At 37.3% G+C, this 22394-nt stretch overlaps 2 protein-coding genes across 19 annotated transcripts in view; one reads left to right on the top strand and one right to left on the bottom strand.

Annotated features, from left to right (window-relative positions):
* The window catches only part of si:ch211-217a12.1, a 56370-nt gene extending 39661 nt beyond the window's left edge, over positions 1-16709 (bottom strand). For 6 of the 9 annotated variants that reach the window (XR_012387887.1, XR_012387884.1, XR_012387886.1 and 3 more), the window contains exons 1-5: positions 16632-16709; positions 8212-8386; positions 5759-5848; positions 5562-5670; positions 4024-4157 (exon numbers count right to left, since the gene is read on the bottom strand). Coding sequence is in view for 4 of the 9 variants with exons in the window: in XM_001919861.8 (XP_001919896.1) it covers positions 4024-4157; positions 5562-5670; positions 5759-5848; positions 8212-8349 (471 nt within the window). In the remaining 5 variants the exon portion in view is untranslated. Of the gene's footprint in view, positions 1-4023; positions 4158-5561; positions 5671-5758; positions 5849-8211; positions 8387-11131; positions 11220-16631 lie in introns of those variants that run through there. The other 3 variants (XM_073918311.1, XM_073918310.1, XM_073918312.1) reach the window with 3 other exon arrangements.
* Positions 16710-17873: 1164 nt separating this feature from the next.
* aclyb (ATP citrate lyase b) overlaps positions 17874-22394 on the top strand; it is a 157850-nt gene continuing 153329 nt past the window's right edge. For all 10 annotated transcript variants that reach the window (XR_012387883.1, XM_073918299.1, XM_073918302.1 and 7 more), the window contains exons 1-4: positions 17874-17927; positions 21448-21621; positions 21693-21815; positions 21957-22019. Coding sequence is in view for 4 of the 10 variants with exons in the window: in XM_073918299.1 (XP_073774400.1) it covers positions 21463-21621; positions 21693-21815; positions 21957-22019 (345 nt within the window). In the remaining 6 variants the exon portion in view is untranslated. The remainder of the gene's footprint in view (positions 17928-21447; positions 21622-21692; positions 21816-21956; positions 22020-22394) is intronic.

Below are 22394 nucleotides of genomic sequence, written 5' to 3'. Positions count from 1 at the left end.
CCGGAAGTAGTAAGTCATCCGGGTACTTCTCACATACTGATTTTCGAATTCTATGAATTTAGACATACTACTAGGCTCGAATACTGATTTTAGCATAATATTTAGTATGGAAGTAAGCGGTTTCGGACGTAGTCTAGGAAAAAGACACCAGAGGGAGAAGCCAGGAAGGGAGCTGAAACAGGAGCCAAATGACCCAGGACGCAGCCAGGCGGACAGCCCAGGGTGGAGTCAAGGAAGGGAGGAGCCATGTTGGAAGGATGGCCGCCAACTCCAGGGGGCCAACTGAGAGAGACGCCGTTGATGGAGGTGGAGCCCAAGAAGGGGACGGAGAGTTGCAGACCAAGGGTGACGTCGAGGTCCCAGAGGGGCGAGGTGAAGCGGATGGCTCACCCGAGCGAGATGACAGTGATGGGATATAAATCCGCGGTGGAGCCAGAGCGACAGAGAACCAAGAAGTAACTGAAAGGAGTGAGGAGCTCAATGTAGCAGGCAGGATGGAGCGATTAGGTACAGCCAGAAGAGATCCAAAGGTGCAGTATCAACGCAGAGCCAACGTAGGGTCGGATGGTAGAGACGGAGTCTGCAGCTCGAAGGTTAGAGGAGCTGATGCTGGGCGACACCTTTCAGAGGGCGATGCAGGCAGGTTGCACCTCAAAGCGAGCTCCACTTCTGGAGCTTAAGGGCGAGCTTGGGGCTGGCTGGCTGCCATAATGCTGGAGCCAGCTAATTGGCTGCTGAATCTTTTATTAGCGGAGTAGGAGAGGGTGGGAAGCTGCTTATGACTAGGCCCACCCAGAATATGCCCGCGCAGAAATCATTAGATTTTTAGCAGATTTTTAGCCTATCATTGAATTTGTGCATTTACTTATGTAATTCGATGTATTTACAAAACAGTGTGAAAAGTAATACGTTTTGTCTTTTAGTAGATATTTTATATGAGAGACTTGCTTTGTTTACCAAATAAGTGGACTAATTGGATTTGCATTGTAAACATTGAATTAAATTGAAAAATTTATTATTTTTGATTTGATTTATTAAGCCTTTAGTTATGATACTCCGGATAATGATTATGATCATTTCGCATAAATCCGCAGTTTTTATTTTTTTATTTTTATTATTATTATTATTTATTTATTTTTTTTACAAAATTCACAGCAGAAATAGCAAAAAGTGTCCATGGATTCTCTCTGGCCCTAATCATGACCCTACAGTTAGTGTCATTTGGGTACCATGGAAAATGAATGGGGATAGTCCTGTCTGGAAACAGCGGGCTTGAAGCAGGACTCTTACTGTCTGGGAACAGCAGGTTTGGAGCAGAGATAATGCTGTCTGGGAGCAGCGGACTTGAAGCTAGGATAACACTGTGTGTTAACAGCGGACTTGGGCTGGTTTCTTGCTGTCTGGGGAGAGTAGGTTTGAAATGGGGATAATGCTGTCTGGGAACAGTGTGTTAGAAATGGGGATAATGCTGTTTAGAAACAGCGGGCTTGAAATGGGGATAACTTCACTCCAGAAATCAACAAGTAAACTCCCAGTATCCAGTAGCAACTTACCTTCAGTATTGGGTGGGTGCATGGTCAAGACTCTTACTCGGATCCTCAATCTCCACTAGGACTTCCACATTCAGCAATGTAGCTGGCTCACACACACACGGTGGTTTTCCTCTCTGTCGATTTCGCTGGCAATGGCTCATTTACTGGGGGTAGCTCTCTGTCTACGGTTGGCTCAGGCAGGCGCTCCTCGCTGTAGGGTGGTATTTGGCTAATCACTGGGTCTGGAGTGTCCACTCCACATATGCGGTGTAAGTGCCTTGTGAACCATCTTCGGACAACCGTGCTCTGCAGGCGTTATTCAGGCTTGCGTTGTAGAATCCACAGAGCATGTCATCCTGGTAGCAGGTGATGTTCACTAGAAGCAGAGACTGTCTCGTATGGTCCTCAAGGCTTTCCTCCTCCTGCTCCAGCAGGAGGAGAAGGAATTCAGGGAAGTGGGTGGGGTCCATAGGAAATGAACACGAAGGGAGGGGAAAAGAAACACTGAGGGGCAAAAAGACCATAAAAGAAAACACTCAACACTTAACTGTTTTGGTCTGGTATTCTGTCTTCACACTCATAAATGCACTGGAATCGCAGGAATGTTGAAAACACGTGAGTGTTCAGTTTGTAAATAAATACAAGGAACACTGGAATTGCTCGCAGGAACACACAGGAAGACAGCTCAGGAAGACGTATAATACAGGTTGCTGGACTAAAAACTCAGGACTTTAATACACAGGACATGATTAACTGATTGGACACAGGGGTTAGACACTGGTGGAAACTGACAAATGGGCGGGTAAACAGAACAAAGCAATCACATGATAAAAAAAGGAGCACAAGCTTCGTTGGCTCTAAGGCATCACGGTATGTTGACTCTTCAGCCTCAAGCTTCAGCTTCAAGTTTTGCTTTCTCTCTTGCCTCAAATTTCATTGACTTTCTGGCCCTTAAACTGTTGATCACTGCCCCTGAACATCAATAAAAATGCAGTCACCATTGTTTTTGAATTTGTCCCAGCACCTGTATCTGAGTTTTTCACACAGCTGATCCTCAGAATGATAAAAGTCTGTTGTGGAGAAGCTGCAGGTCTGAGTAGGTCACTGGATCACTGGAGCCTTGTTAGGAATCAGTCTTAAGACATCTGTCAAGATATGGATAGTCCTAGATAAATGGTTGGACATCCGTAATCAGGACTTTGTATATGAGTCTAGACAGAGTATATAATAATGATAATATTAATAATGACAATAATAATTCCTTATACTTATATGGCGCTTTTCGGGACACTCAAAGCACTCCACATTTTTAGGGGGAATCTCCTCATCCACCACCACTATGCAGCATCGACTTGGATGACGTGACGGCATATTGTGCCAGGCTGCACACCATATACCAGCTGATCGGCATAGAGGAGACCGAGTGATGAAGCCAATTGTGATATGGGAATGATTAGGAGGCTATGTTGGACAGAGGCCACTGGGCAAATTTGACCAGGATGCTGGGGTTACTCTCTTTTTTTTATTTGAAAGACATCCTGGGATTTTTAGTAACCACATAGAGCCAGGACCTCGGTCAGTGACAGACGAGTCCTCGCATTGATCATGAAGGGCCAGCCTGTACACCAGCTGGTGACTACTCCCACCTGCAGCTTCTCCGGCTTTCCAGTCTCCGGCACCTAAACTGCAGTTCTGCACAAGACGTTTGGCCATTGGAGAAACGGTTGTGCCAAACTGAGCCTGGTTTCTCTCAAGGTTTTTTAAGTTCTTCACTTAAGTGAAAACTCCGTGAGGTTTTTTTCTCGCTGCTGTCGCGGCTGGCTTGCATGGTTCGGGACTTGTGCAGCTGTGCATCGATAGTTTAGTAAATGCATAGATTAAAAGTGTTTAAACCCTAGCAGTGAACATTAAACCCCACTTAACTGATCTAAACTGAACTTCACACTGAAAACTGAACTGACATGGTTTCAACCTACTATAATCATTTCTGTACAGCAGCTTTGACACAATCTACATTGTAAAACTACAGAAATAAACATAACATAAGAAATGAACATAATTGAATAGACCACAGGTTGAGCGCCCCCGGCTGGTTAACCAACACCACTTCTGGCAGCAACATAGCTTTCCCATGTGTTTTCTCACCCAGGTACTGATTGGACGCAGCCCTGCTTAGCTTCAGTGGGTGGCCAGTGTATGGCCAAAGTATTGGTGTTGGGTCATCTGTGTATTTGCTGGTGCATTTAACTATAGCTGTTATTATGTAAAAAATATTTATAAATACTGTAATCAATATTTTAAGTGGATCACAAGCTTTCATCAAAGTTGTCCTTAAACTATTAAACACACAAGATTGATTATTAAAAGGTTAGTATAGTAATCAATGTTACACTATAAAATGAGCCATTGACAAAGTGAATCCTATTTAACATTAAGCTTAGTCTTTTTTTTATTTATTTATTTATTTTGTATATTTGTTATATTTGCTTACCACAATTGCATCACTGGCTCCTGTTGAGAGATAAATGTTGTCAGGATCACATGCAATTCCTCCATCACGTCGTTCAATGTAGCGTGCAACATCCTGTCGAATCATTTCAATTCCCTGACTAGTACTGTAAGCACCTGAAAGATCAGGGGGAAAAAAATGGCTAAACTTAAACACTTTTTAACTTATTATTAAACACAATCTAAATATTTTAATAGTAACTTTAAAAGGTCTCCTTTAGTTAGAGTTTAAAATTAGGTCCCACTGCACAGTTATATACAACAACCCTATAAATTATGAGAAAAAATGCATTTAACATGTATTATTGATCGGATTAAAATGTGAAAATGTGAATATTTTAGCTATTAAGCAAAATAATTAAGTCTCCCAAGTATTTGGCGCTGTGATGAACATCACTGTAAAAACAATGTGAGTATTCTTAAAATTCAAATAAACAATTACCCATGTTTTTTTTGAAGTACCCACCATATCAATACAGTGCATGTTCATTATGATGAGATGTTGGATTATTGTTTATCGGTATAACCCATGTGTAATATGCAAAGAAAATTAAAATAAATTCCAGAGTAGGAAGTGATATAGAAGGAAGATATATAAATCATCTAGATAATGACAATCTTATGGTAATACCTGATGGAAATGGAAATAACAAAACAAGTAGATCAATAAATGAAAAGTTTAACAAACAAAAAACAAACACAAAAATCTGGTCTGGACAGAAAATGGTCTAACTTGTAGTCGCACCAATTTTGCAGCTGCAGAGTCTTGTACATTACAGGAGTCCTGTTTGGTATTTCAAATAAGTTAACATTAAGTAAATACATCTGAATCATAACTGCTTTTACACACTTAAAGATATACAAACAAGTAATTAAATCAATATGTTATTATTTTTTTTTAAATCATTATTTAGCCTTTTTTCTATTATTCCCAAATCTGTATTGTTTCCCAATTGGGTCAAACAAGAGGTTCATGGTTTAAGCACACACACTGAAATTATTAAGTTAAACAACTATAACTTAATTGGATTAAGATTATATAAGTTAAGACTAAAAGTTTAGCTTTCACTTTATTGTTTAGTATTCCAATTAAAGTTTTAGTTGTGATTGTAATGAATTGTAATGTTTAATCAAACAACTACCTAATAAAAAAAAGAAGACTTTTTGAAGAATGTTTGATGGGACCATTTAACTTCCACTGCAAGAAGAAAAACAAGTGTATATGTATGTACCCATACACACACACACACACACACACACACACACACACACACACACACACACACACACACACATATATATATATATATATATATATATATATATATATATATATATATATATATATATATATATATATATATATATATATATACATATACATATACATATACATATATATATATATATATATATATATATATATATATATATATATATATATATATATAAAATTTTTTTTTTTTTTTTAAATACATGTTTACTTAGTAATGTAAATCTAATTAAAACATTTTCCAGTACCAAGGCTTCCTCCACCACAAGCTTTTAGAATGCGCTGTGCTCTACTTTTGGCATCTTCTGGAAATTTGTTGTCTTCAAGAAGATCTGGATAAGAGCACAATGCCAACACCTGACAAATATATAAAGCATACACACTGTATGTACAAACACTACTGCTCAGAAAATAGCAAGACATGCACAATAGCTCAAAAACACACCTGTCTGAAGAAGGTAATGGGTTTCTGGCCCATTGCATGGCAGTCACCGATGTTGGCTTTAATGACTTCTGTAAATGGTTTTTTTATGCCCTATGTTGATTTAGCACAAAGACAGCGGGAATGGAAGAAAGAAAAAGAGAGGAGACAAAGAAACAAGAGAGAGAATGCAGAATATAATTTAAAAACTTTTCTATAAATTAATAATAAGTTATCTTACTTTGTATATTGCATTTTAGATTATAATAATGATAATATTATAAAAAATTATAAATATTTGTTATCCATTCATTTTCCTTTGGTTTAGTCCCCTATTTATCAGGGGTTGCCACAGTAGAGTAAACCACCAACTTATTCAGCATTTGTTTTACACAGCAGATGCCCTTCCAGCTGCAACCCAGTACTGGGAAACCTCCATACACAATAACATTCACACACACACACACACACACACACACACACACACACACACACACACACACACACACACACACACACACACACACACACACACACACACACACACACACACAGACACACAGACAATTTAATCCATCCAATTCACTTATAGTTCATGTCTTTGGACTGTGGGGGAAACCGAAGCACCCACAGGAAACCCACGCCAACACAGGTACACGCAAACTCCACACAGAAATGCCAACTGGTCCAGCCAGGACTCGAAACAGCAACCTTATTGCTGTGAGGAGACCGTGCTAACCACTGAGCCACCGTGCCACCCTAATATTTATTATTTTTTTATTTTATTTTTAAGACATTTTTATATAGCAAAACACAATGCAGGGTGTTAGCAAATAAGTGTCACAAATACCATGTTTTTATTCGACATCTCACTATAATGATTTCAGCTATTTCAGAGTTTACAAAAAATAAAATTAAAACAACAGGCTGTTTGAAGACACAATCCCAACAAATGTCTTACAATACAACATCTGAATGATGTGAAAAAATGTGGTAACAATTTGAACAAATTGGTAAGAGTAGTATAAGAAGAATGAAGGCCACCTGAGGTGTATCATTCCATTTAAATTTATGAGTAAAAGGCATATTCAACTTTTGTACTTTGTGTAAGAGCAGTGGGATATACAATGAAAAGACTAGTGTAATTTATTACCCATTATTTGCTTTTACTTTGTCAAGTTACATCTAAATGTATGATTACATCTATATGTCTAATACATTTTCTATGCTTTATTTTATTTTACACTATTTTACCAATAACAAGTCCTTAGGCATTACTTCAGCATTGCGTTGTGTTTCTAATAGGTCAATGTCCCATTATACATCATTCCTTAATTAATGATATTACAATTGGTAAGTAGATGGCAAAATTTGTATTCAAATATATTTTGTATTTTCTTAAGAATTTTAAAAATGTCAGCAATTTCTATAAAATAAGGGTGCCATCATCTGCATCGTGAGTTTGCATTACATCTATGAATTCCTAACATCATGGACATATGACATTTTGTGTAAACAGCAATTATTCATTTTACAACTGCAGGTTGAGTGCTGTAAAAATTACTCATATTTAGATTGCATTTTAAAATGAAAGGTTATGATTATTTCAGACAACTTGTCAAAAGTTTATTTTATTAAAAAATTTTTAAACTTTTTTTTCTGCCATGATTAGTGCTCTTGTAACTTGTCCACTATTGTGCAAACCTCTTCTGACAATTCTCTTCCAAGTGGTTTCACTGTACACATGAAGAGAAATGGAAGAATATGTTTGATTTATGCTGTGTACTGTATGTCACTGATGTGTATTAAATAGTTCGGAAGATAAGACTAATGATCTAAATGTTTTTCATGTTTTTTTTTCAAGTCATTTAAAAGTTACATGCTAAACAGTATGACATTGCATTATAATTGTTCCATATTTTAAAATAAAACATATTCTATTTTTAACACAGCGTTAAGGGTTTTGTTTTAATAATCACTTGAGATATGTATGCGTAAACTATATACAAAATGTAAGAAGCAAGTGAAGTCGTGCAGAGAATGTGTGTTTGCAGTAGATAAGACATTGTCATCTGTAAAAAGCTGGCCGTGGATAGCCAACAAACATAACTCGTAAGATGTTAGCTTTCTATATGAAACAAAAATGTGAAACATAGGGCCAGATTTACAAACAGCCTACATCAGAGGAAACCCTATGTTTGCCAATAAAAATGCATATTTGTGGCTGATCACATGCATTTGAAAAAGTTGAAAAATGTTTTATTTTGGGAGAAAAAAAGAAATACAAATCCGAAGTTGGTTAAAAAACAATGACTGTGAAAATTTCTGTGATTAATTACAAATAATATTTACAAACACCTAAACCTGCGTTTCATCAACTTTTAAAATGTACTATTTAAACATCATTTGATTACTTCCCACTGTTTTTGAGTCTATACAACTTCAATAAATGTATTTGTACGTAAGCTGATACTCACCATCTTGAGTTCTTTATCGATCTGAACTGCTCTCTGGACTATGGGACCCCGTACAGCATATTCCAATCGCTTAATGTTTGGGTTCATAGTGTCCACCGTCAACACTCTCTCATGATACTCACACCCATTCTCAGTCATAGTTTCTCCCTGTATTCACAGTAATTCTGGTATAAACCTACAGATAACAGAAAAAAAAACCACTCAATACTAAAACAAAATAGCATTAATCAGTGGCGTCATGCTGTCACCCCCCCCCCCCCCCCTTCTTTTCGCCCATCCCCCTTCCCATTTGTCAGTGGCAGTGACAGTCAGGGACATTTTTTTTTCTGTGATTGTTATCAAGTTTGTGAAAAAGGTTTTACAACAATTAAAAATAATTCATTGTAGTCATAATGAAAACTTTAAATTCATTATAAAAAGTAATTGTTGGTGGTGTGCCGTGGGACTAATATATATATATATATATATATATATATATATATATATATATATATATATATATATATATATATATATATATATATATATATATATATATGCAGGAAATTGTGGATTTTTTAAAAATGTATTCATTTATTTGCGTATTTATCTACTCATTATTTTATTTATGGAAGAATTTGTGGATTTATTTACTTATTTATTAATAAGTTTGCATTTTTTATTTATTTATTGTTTTGCAGGTTTTGTTCTCCATACTTGCAAAAACAATGAATAAATAAATAAATAAATACGCAAATATTCAAATAAATTAGTAAATCTATAAATTCCTGCATAAATAAAATAAATAAATAAATATATTTAAAAATCCACAAATTCCTGTGAGACAGATTACAGCAAAGACCCCAGTGACAGATCAGTCTCTGCATGGAGGGCTAGTCTTACGACCCACTAGTGACCCCCTGAGACCTGAAGCTTCGCACCACGATGGGACAAATGCTAAACCAGAATCCTTTAAAGGGGTGGTCCAAAGTGCATTTTTTAAAGCTTTTGTGTGTGTGTGTGTGTGTGTGTGTGTGTGTGTGTGTATATATATATATATATATATATATATATATATATATATATATATATATATATATATATATATATATATATATATTTATATATATATATATATATATATATATATATATATATATATATATATATGTGTGTGTGTGTGTGTATGTATGTATGTATGCATGTATTAATATAAAAAACACACACACACACAGACACATACACGTATATATGTGTGTGAATTATTTAGCAAAAAATGTACAGAAATTCTCAAAAACATTTAAAAAAGATGCGCAGGACTGAGCAAACACAAACACAGGAATGTAATGAAATAATAATAAGTTCAGATAAACAAGCAGAAATATATTAATCCTCCTACCATACAACACAAAAAGGTCACAAACACTGGCCTGAATTGTTGAAAATTAGAGACAAGCAAGTTAAATTTAAGTTGGATACAGGTGCAAAATGTAATGTTCTCTTGTTGAAAACATTCAATTCACTTGAAATAAAAGAGAAGGGCTATGCAGTGGCGCAGTAGGTAGTGCTGTCGCCTCACAGCAAAAAGGTTGCTAGTTTGAGCCTCGGCTGGGTCAGTTGGCGTTTCTGTGTGGAGTTTGCATGTTCTCCCTGCGTTTGCGTGGATTTCCTTCGGGTGCTCCGGTTTCTCCCACAGTCCAAAGACATGCGGTACAGGTGAATTGGGTAGGCTAAATTGTCCGTAGTGTATGAGTGTGAATGAGTGTGTATGGATGTTCCCCAGAGATGGGTTTCAGCTGGAAGGGCATCTGCTGCGTAAAAACATATGCTGGATAAGTTGGCGGTTCATTCAGCTGTGGCAACCCTGAATTAATAAAGGAACTAAGTCGAAAAGAAAACTAATGAATAAAAGAGAAGCTCTTAAAATCCATCTGCAAGTTAATTACTTACTCTGGACACCAGATGTCTCATTATAGAGACATAATGTCTCTCCTGAGGATGACATTCTAAAATATTTTGAAGCATGCCAGGATATCATCAAATTAATGTAGATCCATTAGCAAAGCCTGTTGTACATGCTCCATGAAGAGTCCCAGTTCCGCTGAAAAAAAAAACTTGAACTGCACTGAATAGAAGACATGAATGGAATCAAAAAACAAACAGAGCCAACTGACTAGGTGAGTAGCATTGTGACAAAATATGCAAAAGGACCCACAAGATTTAAACAAGGCAATTCAACATGAACACTAATTTTCTACTTACAGTAGAAAGAAAAAAAACTCCTCCAAAGGGCATAAGAGTACAGCCTCACGTTAAACAAAAATAAACCTCAGATCAGAGCATTGCAAATCAAGTACCTGTAAATTGGAAATGTACTTGCAGCAGAAAGACTGAAAACTGATGAAGAGAAAGCGAGAACTGTGGTTCAGATTTTTGCGAATGTTGCAATACATAACCACACAAGTTAATTCCCAGTCTGTCAGACGTAAGTGTTCCCCTCAGGCAGGTAAGCGACCAAGAGAAAAGTTTTCAGAAACTGAAAACTCTAACAACGAGTGCTCCAACACTCAAATTCTACAATGTCAACAAACCTTTAATGCCGTTATGGGATGCAAGCTCTTAGGGCATGGGTGCAGTTTTGCTACAAGACTAGAGACAAATAGAGAATGGATAAAGAGCACTCACTGATTGCCAACATCAACATGCTCAAATCAAGAAGGAACTACTTGCGATTGTTTACAGATGTGAAAATTTCCACCAACATTTATATGGCAGAGAAGTAATGGTGGAAAGCGACCACAAACCACTTGAAAGTAACTTTAAGAAGCATAAAACACCTCTGAGGCTGTATAGGATGTTACTAGAGTACAAAGGTAACCTAAGAGTTAGCTACAAGGCAGACAAGAAAATGCATATAGCAGATGCACTAAGTCATGATTACCTTGATGAATGCAAAGAGGTCCAGTTAGAAAACGAGTTAGTTCCTAACCTCTGTCAACCTGAGTTATCAACCTAACTCTCTTCTCTCCGCCTTCTACCTGTGTGTGTGTGCCTTATCACCTTCAGCAGTTGCCAGGCATGCCCATGTGACCAAACATTATATGTCACTGTGAAAAGATCAAACCAGTCTATGAACAGATAAACAAGCTTTAAGGAAAGTAATATAGCTCCTATATTGCCTGTAGAGCTTTACGTTACTTGCGATACATGTTAATTTACTGGTATGTGGACATACTTATCTGATGTAATGCTATCCTTGACTAAATGTAATCATGCATTTCTGACCTTTTGAACAGGTCAGGGTTTTTTCCTTCTGTTTGGAGATTGATATATATTAATGAGGAGCCAACCCATTTAGAAAAGAAAGAAAATAATTCATCCTACAGAACCAGGAGAGTTTTGTAATATCCATTTTTTTTCCTGACTCAGGGTAAATCTTAAAAAAATGTTTTTTGCACAGAGACTGTTTTTATTTTATTGACCTAAGAGCTGTTAAGAAACTGTGAGAACATTTTGAAATCAAACACTTTTATTTTGCATGTGCATGTATTTCATAAAATGTATTGTTGATTTAGAATTCACTTATTTCAATTCAATTCATCTTTATTTCTGTAGCGCTTTTACAATGTATATTGTGTCAAAGCAGCTTAACTTAGATGTTCTTGTAAATTTAAACTGTCTTAAAAGTTATCAGAATTGAAGTTCAGTTTAGTTCAGTTCAGTGTAGTTTTTCATTTTAACTGGTAAAAGTCCAAACACTGAAGATGTGCAGCTACACAAGTCCCAAACCAAGCAAGCAGTGGCAAAGAACAAACTTCACCAATTGACAAAAGTCAAGGAAAAAAAAAAACCTTGATAAACCAGGCTCTGTTGGCCATGACCATTTCTCCTCTGGCCAAACTTCTTGTGCAGAGCTAGTCTAGTCACCGGAGGCTGGAGAATGTTGAACATAATTCGTGGAGAAGTTGAGGTGTGTGTAGATCACCGGCGGGTATACTATGGAGCTAATAAAATGCCAAAACAATCTGAATTTGAATTGTGTTAATTTGATTAATTGACAATTGTAATTTAGAACATCTAAATTTTTATATGTTGTTACAATTGTTTTGAATTTAAATTTCTTAATTTGAAGATTAATTCATAACTTGATTAATGAACATCTGATATTTAAGACAACTGAATTTTTCAAGGAAATTTTTTATAGACGCATTTTCAAGTTGCAGATTTTTTGCGTTGTAAGCTGAAACAGATAAGCAGTTTATAAAAAATACAGTATCAAGTTTTTAAGATTAAGAAATTCAGAACATCAAATTCAATAACCTAAAATTCAAAACCCGAATATCAGATCGTAAAATTCAAATTTAGCAGAAAGTAGGTCAGAAGTGATCAACAGGGAAGAGTAGCTGATCACCGAAAAGTCAAACTTAGCATTTTGGCCAATTACAGAGCTGCAAGAGTTTACTGGTGTATGTGAAGCTCAGGAGGACACAATTCTTCTGCAAACTGACTATGGGAAGTTAGCTATTTTCAGTAGTTTGTGTAATAAATGTGTACATGCTTCAGTGAACCAAATTCATATATTTAATTCAATTAAGTTAATTCATTCATTTTCTTTTTGGCTTAGTCCCTTTAGTAATCCGGAGTCGCTAAAGCGGAATGAACTGCCAACTTATCCATTTTTACACATTTTTACAAATCGGATACCCTTCCAGCCGCAATCCATCTCTGGGAAACATCCACACGCACTCCTTCACACTCATACACAATGGACAATTTAGCCTACCCAATTCACCTGTAACACATGTCTATGGACTGTGGGGGAAACCAGAGCACCCGGAGGAAACCCACACAAACACTGAGAGAACATGCAAACTCCACACAGAATTACCAACGGACCCAGCCAAGGCTCGAACCAGCCACCTTCTTGCTGTGAGGCAACAGTATTCTACTGTGCCACTGTGTCACCATTCAATTACATCTCATTGGTTAATACATTTTATTTACGTTTTTGGTGTTTTGAGGGATAAAGAGCTGACTCTGACCTATACTGTAACCTCTGATGGGTTATTTCAAAAGACACAGGGCTCTTACACCTTTACCAAAGTCACATAATATGAGTACTCACACTATGTACAGTTGCCTTGAACCGGGCCAAAAAAAGCTTGAACCCCCTCCCATCTCCCCCGACGACCCGCACTCACATTACATTCAGGCCCGGGCACGCTTACGTCATCGATGATGCGCTGTTTAGTTAGGGCTGTCGCTCAGCACAGTGGACATTTTTTTTAATCATTTCACTGTAGTCGTTCGATATACAGTGACACGCAGTCAAATTTTTTGCCGAACACATAAGCCATTTTTGACGCTTACAAACAATCACAAAGTCCTCATGCTGCAGGGATTAGGAGGTTTGCTGAATGTGCAGCTGTGGTGCAGTGAGGGGTTTGCGTCTTTAATAATCTATGACAGTTTGCGTTCATTGAACAGTAAGAATAATTTATAAATCTGTATTAAACAGTCCTTTAAAAGTCACATCTTGCTATTAGTTTCGGACTCACACACGCTCATGCACTCACACACAAACGTACCGCGCCAAAGCCCAAGTGAACCGCGCTCAGGCACACCTCTTCCAGGGCCGGCCAAGTGAACCATGCCTGAGCCTGATTCAGAGCACTCACACTTCTCAAACAACCCAGAAAACGGGCCTGGGCATGGTTCGGATAGCATAGTGTGAGTAGGCTCTAAGAGACTTTTCAACCTCTTTCCAAGAGCATTTTCAAACTGTCTCAGCATTTTAGAACTGTGGTAAGTGATATTTGCATGCACATACTTCTTCATCAAATTATACAAGATGCTTTTTGTTACAATATTCTATACTACAGCATAACATAAAGTGTAGTATTTTTAAGGAAAATTGTAATTAAATATGCAGTTGTTGAGGAGTTGAGTTACTACGCTTCCAGGAGAGCTGACTTTTTTCTGGGTCCAGTCTGGCTGGACTCAGAGACTAAGGGCCTACTCACACTATGCCATCCGTACCGTGCCCAGGCCCGTTTCCTGGATCGTTTGAGAAGTGTGAGTGCACTGAATCGGGCTCAAGCACGGTTCACTTGGCGGGCCCTGGCCCGGTTGGAAGAGGTGTACCTGAGCGCGGTTCACTTGGGCTTTGGCATGGTACGCTTGTGTGTGAGTGCAAAACGCGCCAAAGCCCGAAACTGAAAGTGAGACGTGACTGTTAAGGGGCTGTTTCATATGGATTTATTAATCATTCTTACTGTTCAGTGAACGCAAACTGCCGTAGTTTATTAAAGACGAAAACTCCTCACAGCACGACAACTGCGCGGCTTCAGCAGACATCCTCATTCCTGCAGCACGAGAGCTTTATGATTGTTTATGAGCGCCAAAAGTGGCGGATCTGTTTGGCGAAATATCTGACTGCGTGTCACTGCATCCCTAAGGACTGTTTGGCGAAATATTTGACTGCATGTCACTGCATAACAAACGACTGAAACGATATAACTAGAGAAATCTCAACTGTGCTGCTGAGTGAGAGAGCGCTTCTTACTGAACAGCGCAGCAGCGATGATGTAAGCGTGCCGAGGCCCATTTGTGGCGGGCCGTCAGGGGAGACGGGAGGGGGGACAAGCGTGCTTTTGCCCGTTTCAAGGCAACTGTACCTAGTGTGAGTACGGCCTAAGATGAGATGAGACTAGCCTCAAACACCCCATCTTCTTTTTACTCTTCTTTATTTTCTTTACTTTGAGAGTCTAGTAAAGTTAAGTTGCACCGTGAAACCAGTCAACACAACTACAGTCTTTTGGAGCCTCAAACTTAAACTACTAGACTTTGCTCCATCAATAGCTCCACCAAAGAATGCAAGTACATCTCCAAATCCATTACTGAACTGATGTATAATCATGTTAAGTGATAGATAACACTGCCCAAGAAACAATTAAGGTTTAATTGATGATTTGGTTTGCTTGGTTAGGTTTTGCATCTTGAGGATTTACATCATCGCTAGTTGTTATGGACCATACTCCGTTCACCTTAAACATTCACAAGAAACTCCAGAACACAGATGATTAGTGTCCATAAAATTTTCTTAGAATTCAGTGAAACTGCAATATGATACAAATGAGATTATATGTAATATTTAAAATGAGGTTAGTATTAAATCAGTTGGGTTAACATTGATCAAGTGATAACACAATAAAGTTAGTAAACAATGAGCAGTAAATGGGCACTCATTGCTTTGCATCTTAACACAACCGAACCTTACAAATGTACCCTGGGCCACCCCTTTAAAGCAGCAGAGACACTGTTCTATGGAAATGCAAAGAAAAAATAACTTTTCTTTAGACAACATGTCACTAATTCTCCTCTTCTATTTCTTTTCTGCAACAGGTATGAATGTGTTTGTGTTAGTTTTGTTTGTAATCATAGTGTCTAGTGTGTATATGTAACGAAGGCCAGCTAGTAAGTGCTGTGCAGGTAAACCTCACTCCTCTGACCTCTAATGATACTCTAGAGACAGACATTAGAGGCCATGGTCTTTATCCTCCTTGGTAGAGCAACTGACTCCCATGTGGAAGGTTGCCGGTTCGATACCAGCTCAGTGTGGGTTGGGTGATGTAGGACCAGCAGGGTTACATTGGGGCTGTGACCTGGATGGGAGTGAGGTTAAGGGGGGTTAAAGTAATGGAGGTCAGCTAGTAATTACTGTGCATGTAAACCTCACTCCTCTGACCTCTAAAGGTGCTATAGCGACAGATGCCAGAGGCCATGGTCTTTAGCCTCCTTGGTAGAGCAACCGACTTCCATGCGGAAAGATGCCAGTTTGATACCAGCTTGGAGTGGTTTGGGTGGTGTAGGACTGGTGGGGTTATACATATTTGACCATACATTTTGCATGGGATTCCATAAAGAGTTTTTGGCTTAAACTTCTCAAACAACGCATATACTGGAAGTAGTGGATGCAAATTTACTTGTAATTATGATCAATTTCGGTGGTGATTTACATTGGATTTTGAAATACAGTAAAAATAAATTTTGAAATAACCTTTCAACGAATCAAATTGTGTTCTGACAGATTTCATGAAAGAACAAATGTGGTTCTCTGTCATTAAAGCAGTGACACATACAACTCCCCTAACAAAACAATATTTTGCTTAATGACTTTCATATAAAAATGATGTAAAAAGTACTTTATTGAAAGCGTAAAGTTAGATCCCTTTAATATCACAGTTGACAAAGTAAGTGACATTACATTCATTATCTGGAGTATTCTACATCTGGCAACCAGTGACAACATTGTTGTCATAATTTTCAAAGCTTCTGCATATAATTTAAAGAGAAAAAACCTTAGTTATAAAATCTGAGGAAAAAGTTTATGATGTATGTAAACAACATATGGTTAAAACGCTTATTAAATTGCACAGTACCTTGTTTGATCGATTGTGGTCCTAAATCTCTGTCTTAGTTTTTAATCACCTCTTCTATGCTCAGATTTAAAGACAGCCCCACCAACATGAAGACCTTGTGTTCATATATGACATCAGAGCTTGTTTATGCCCACCCCTCTCATTCCGTTCTATTCAAGGAAAGTTTCCAAGACATTTCTGAGTGGACATTTGCCACTTTGGATTGTAACTGCTCAGGAGAGAGTGACATTTGATCTTGGTGGACACATGATGTTGACTCAGATGACATTTAGTTGTGAGGAACATGACAAACTGTACAAATGTTGTAGTCCATCAGCATAAATATACAAACATACATATTAGATTACACATCAAACATCAGCCAAAACTTATGGACCATGTCTAAATATAATACACATGGTTGACCTCTAATAGTCAGACGACTTACATTCATGTTCATACTAGTGGGAGACAGAACAAGGAAGCAAAGTTCAAGATTGGTGACTTCTTAATATATCACATGAAACATGTTGGATGCATCTGTAGCATCAACATTTATTCTCCAACAATAGCAATTACATAAGAGGTGTGGATGCAGACCTAAGTTGAAGGCTGAGCTGTATGCAATGCTTTTTAATGCGTACACCTAACCTTATCCCTCACAGTGACATCACTATCTCCATTGAGTGCATTGTCTGACATACTGTATACAAAGACCAAGACTTGCAGGTTCGGCTTGAATAATCAAGGCTGCATCCAGATACTATTGGAGCCTATTTATGCTTCCCTGGTCATTTGAAGTGCTTAATATCCTCATTTGTAAATTGCTTTGGATAAAAGCATTTGTGAAAAAATTTAACATTTAGAAAAGTAAATCTGGCAATCAGTAAAGAGTACGCGTAGATATGTTCAAATTTATGAAGATGACTGGAAAAAAGGGAACTATTCAGGCGTATTTATCCCAACACAACATAAAAAAATCGAATATGATTTATTTTGATTCAAAAACGTCATTTTATAGCATTAAAACAGTCATCTAGATTTTTTTATAGACATACACTAGACTATTAATTGTGATTTTTGATTTTGTTATCAATTGTTGCAAACTCAAAGAAAATATATCATAAAAAATAAAAGGATAAAATAATATATCGTCAAAAGAAGAGGGAAAGGTCATGTATGTACATATTTACACTCTCCGATGCAGTAGATGGCAGTAGGAGGCGATATACAATAGGAGGAAAAACACCGAGCCAGCTTATCACACAGGACTGTAATCACGTTTGACAGCTGCGGACCTCAACAGCGTTTTGCCCGGTAAGGTTTGGCTTTGCTTAGCCGTGCCATGTTAAAGTTGAAATGCTGTTCAGATACATGTGCCCACAGGGTTGGAAGCATGTAAAGGGCCATGCTGCGTCCATTAGGACACCTTAATATCATCATTATCATCATCTTATACTGTTAGTGAAAATAAATCTTCCAGAATTAACGTTAACTTGAAATTATACTTATGTGTTTTGCCTTAACGTTAGTTGTTACTCATCATGAGTAAAAAGGTCACTTACACACCCATGGAAGACACCCAGATTCACACTCTGAACATATTTGTCTTGTTCAAACATAATGCTGCTTTGCTGTTTAAACATATAATGCCATTAAGTGGGTCTAAGTTAAGGAAAGTGTTTTGTGCTGTGGTGTTATATTGACGGAATTGAAAATAACTTAACATAGATCGTTATTGACTCGATAAAAATAAATAAATAAATAATCTGATTATTGATGAATCGTGGATTATTTCCAGTGGTTGATCTACCTGGTGGGTTTTGTTTGGTGCCAAAACCGTAAAGGAACATCACAAGTAATTATGTATGTTTTAGAAAAGTTTTTTAGAAAAATCTAGAGAATCAACAGAATGTCTCAAGATGTTTTCTGCAGTTTTTAAAATAGTTCTATAGTAGTAAAACATAGTAATATCAGTTGTCCACTCTATTTTCTCTATTCGTTAGCAAAATGTCCATATTTAAACACCCTTAGTTGTTGATAAATAATATATAATATATAGTAAAGAATATAGTACATTGTCATTTATTTCATGTCATGTGTGTGTGTGTGTGTGTGTGTGTGTGTGTGTGTGTGTGTATGTGTGTGTGTGTGTGTGTGTGTGTGTTCGTTTTCTTTTCGTTTCGGAATGAACCGCCAACTCATCCAGCATGTGTTTTACGCAGCAGATGCCCTTCCATTTGCGACTCATCACTGGGACACACCTGTACACTCTCGTTCACACACACACTATGAACAATTTAGCTTACCCAATTTACCTATAGCGCATGTCTTTGGACTTGTGAGGGTAACTTAAACCCACGTGAACACAGAGAGTACATGCAAACTCCACACAGAAATGCCAACTGACCCAGCCTACGCTCGAACCAGCGTTCTTTTAGCTGTGAAGCAACATCGCTACCCACTGCGAGATATATATATATATATATATATATATATATATATATATATATATATATATATATATATATATATATATATATATATACATACATGATTCGCCCTGTATGACACAACGTGTTATTACACTGTGGTCATAAAGTTGTGGATATAGTCAGCAACAATACTCAGGTAGGCTGTGGCGTTGACACAATGCTCAATTGGTACTAATGGGCCCAAAGTGTGCCAAGAAAATATCCCCCACACACTTACACCACCGCCACCAGCCTGAACTGTTGATACAAGGCAGGATAGATCCATGCTGTTGATGCCAAATTCTGACCCTACAGTACTATGCGAATGTTGCAGCAGATAACGAGACTAATTTGACCAGCCAAAATTTTACCAATCTTTTTATGGTTAATTTTGGTGAGCCTGTACGAATTGTAGCCTCAATTTTCGGTTCTTAACTGACATAAGTGGCACCCGATGTGGTCTTCTGTTGCTGTAGCCCATCCGACTCAAGATTCAATTTTTAGAGATGCTCTTCTGCATAGTTGTAACAAGTGGTTATTTGAGTTACTGTTGCCTTTTTATCAGCTCGAACCAGTCTGGACATTCTCCTTTGACCTCTGGCATCAACAAGGCATTTGCACCCACAAAAATTGCCAATTTTTTTTCTCTTTTTTTTTCGGTCCATTCTCTGTAAACTCTAGAGATTGTGCGTGAAAATCCCATTAGATCAGCAGCTTCTGAAATACTTAGACCAGCCTTTCTGGCACCAACAACCATGCCACATTCAAAGCCACTTAAATCACCTCTCTTCCCCATTCAGATGCTCGGTTTGAACTACAGCATATCGTCTTGTCCATGTCTACATGCCTAAATGCATTGAGCTGCTGCCATGTGATTGGCTGATTCGAAATCTGCTCTAACAAGCAGTTGGACAGGTGTACCTAATAAAGTGGCCGTTGAGTGTATATGGACAATGAAACTGAAACGTCTGGTTACAGACCACAATAATTCATTAGTATAGTGCCTCCTTTTGCAGCAAATACAGCATAAATTAGTCTTGAGAATGATGCAAGATTTTGAGCTTTTTTTTTGTAGAACAATGGCCAAGTCACTACGTGATGTTGGTGGAGGAATCATTTGCTGACTTCTAAAACACCCCGAAGTGGCACAGTAAATTAATATTTAACATCAACATGATATCATAACATCAACAACTTTTCTTTTTTGTTCATCAAAACACTCTGTCACCAGTCTTGGTTTGTGTATTAGTGCATTCTCTAATATTCTCTGATTTTTGAGTATTGATGCATCATCTGATGGCACCGCCTTCAGGATACAATGTTTGAACCATTGGGTACACATGCGCCTCCAGAATGGTTAAGTAGTCCTTGGCAGTGATAAGCCTATCTAGTACAAATATTGGGCCTAGGGAATGCCATGATATTACAGTTGATAGCCAAAACCATTACTGATCCAACCTCATGCTTCACTCGTCAAAAGTTTTGTTAGAAACATGAGAATTGAGGTGCACATTTATGTCTGCAGTGAGTTGAACAGCTGTGGTTTTATGTTTTTTGATTATATTCCTAGTTAGTACCCAGACATACCCAGACAGCTTCCTTTTAAGTTCACAGTTACTCCTGTTTGATGTGGTTTGTCCTTCTTGGGGGTATGCTGACATGCTGGAAAGCGAGACATACACTAACAATTTGTCCTCTTTTGAACTTAGATATGTCATCTATAATGTTGTTTGCATTGCAATATTTTAAGCAAAACTGAACTATTACAAAGCATTTTACTTGCCTCATGATGGTTTACAACAAACCAACCAACCAACTCCCAACTACTTTAGAAAAAAATATCTTTCTGAAGCTTGTTTTAACCTGAAAAGTCTTATAGGATTAATAACTATTGATACATTTTTTTTTTAGAAACTGTGTTTTGAATCCTGACAGAAAGAATGTACATCATTGGATCCTGTTGGTCATGCAAGCCTGTATATAAAATAAACTATAATTCTTTTCTAAAAACCATTAAATAATCTTTCATTAAACATTCATTATTCATCAAGTAGTCATAAATGTTGTTAAATACAGTAGGCCTTTTTCCGTGAAAAAGGCCTGTTGTAAAAATATTCTCATGCTTTTTTTATGAGAAAAAATAATTTGAAACATTTTACAGTATCTGACTTCTCTTGGTAGTGTAGTCATTATAGTGTATTTTAAAATTGTATTGAATCAAAATAGCATAATTTTGACAGATACTATAAAATTAATTCCCAGTCTTAAACAAGCATGAATAAAGCAAATGAAACAACAAATGTCTTAAATGACACTCGTGCTGTGGTGCATGAAGCTAACACTTTTTTTTTAATTTTCTGTAGTCGTTCTCAGCCGAGATGTCTGTAAAGGCCATTTCTGAGCGGACAGGAAAAGAGCTCCTGTATAAATACATCTGCACCACAGCAGTTGTGCGAAACCGTTTCTCCTGTGTGACGGTCACTACAGACACCAACTGGGACTGCATTACAGTGGACCACCCGTGGCTGCTAACAGAAGTAAGAACATGCATGTGTCTTGCTTTTCTATTTTGTAATACTGCATCATTTTTATATTTTTACTTGTGCAGAGGCTAGTTGTGAAGCCAGATCAACTGATTAAACGAAGAGGAAAGCTGGGATTGGTAGCAGTTGACCTGAAACTTGAGAGTGTCCAGGAATGGCTGAAATCACATCTGATGACAGAAATTACAGTGGGTACTCCCTATGAATTTAGATTTTTTTGAGTATTAAAATATACCCTCACTTGCATGAACCCACTTTAATAAAATTGTTTCAGTTGTGAATAAATAATTTAATCATAGGTTCAAGGGATTTTTTCCACTGTTTTTCAGGTTGGGAATGCAAAAGGGGTTTTAAAGAAGTTCCTCATTGAGCCATTTGTTCCTCATATTCAGGTATATATTATTCAGTTTTAATCAGTGTTATAGATCTATGCCCAGGGTGTCTCCTGAGGCTTAAAATGTTTTAAAAGTTGATAAATCAATGTAGAATAATTTAAGGCCCTTAAAAAACCTTATTGCTATTTTGCAAGGTATTACTTTTTATATAATTTTTGATTATGCAACATATGGTTGTATGCCAAGGCTTGCCTGAATTAAATCTGCAAATATCAGGATGCTGTTTATTTTATGAAGTCCATAAAATCCGGCTAGATTTGGCATCATGCTGCTTTGTTAACTGCAGTAGCCAAGGCAACACCATTATTTTTGCAGTTTTATAGGAACCACCTGCTGGATTAGTTAGATTAAAAAAAAACATTATTGAGTAAA

This window comes from Danio rerio, chromosome 12, assembly GCF_049306965.1.
Source record: "Danio rerio strain Tuebingen ecotype United States chromosome 12, GRCz12tu, whole genome shotgun sequence".
NCBI classification, from domain to species: Eukaryota; Metazoa; Chordata; class Actinopteri; order Cypriniformes; family Danionidae; genus Danio; species Danio rerio.
The sequence above is the reverse complement of the archived record's forward strand: the minus strand, read 5'-3'. Positions and strand labels throughout refer to the sequence as shown.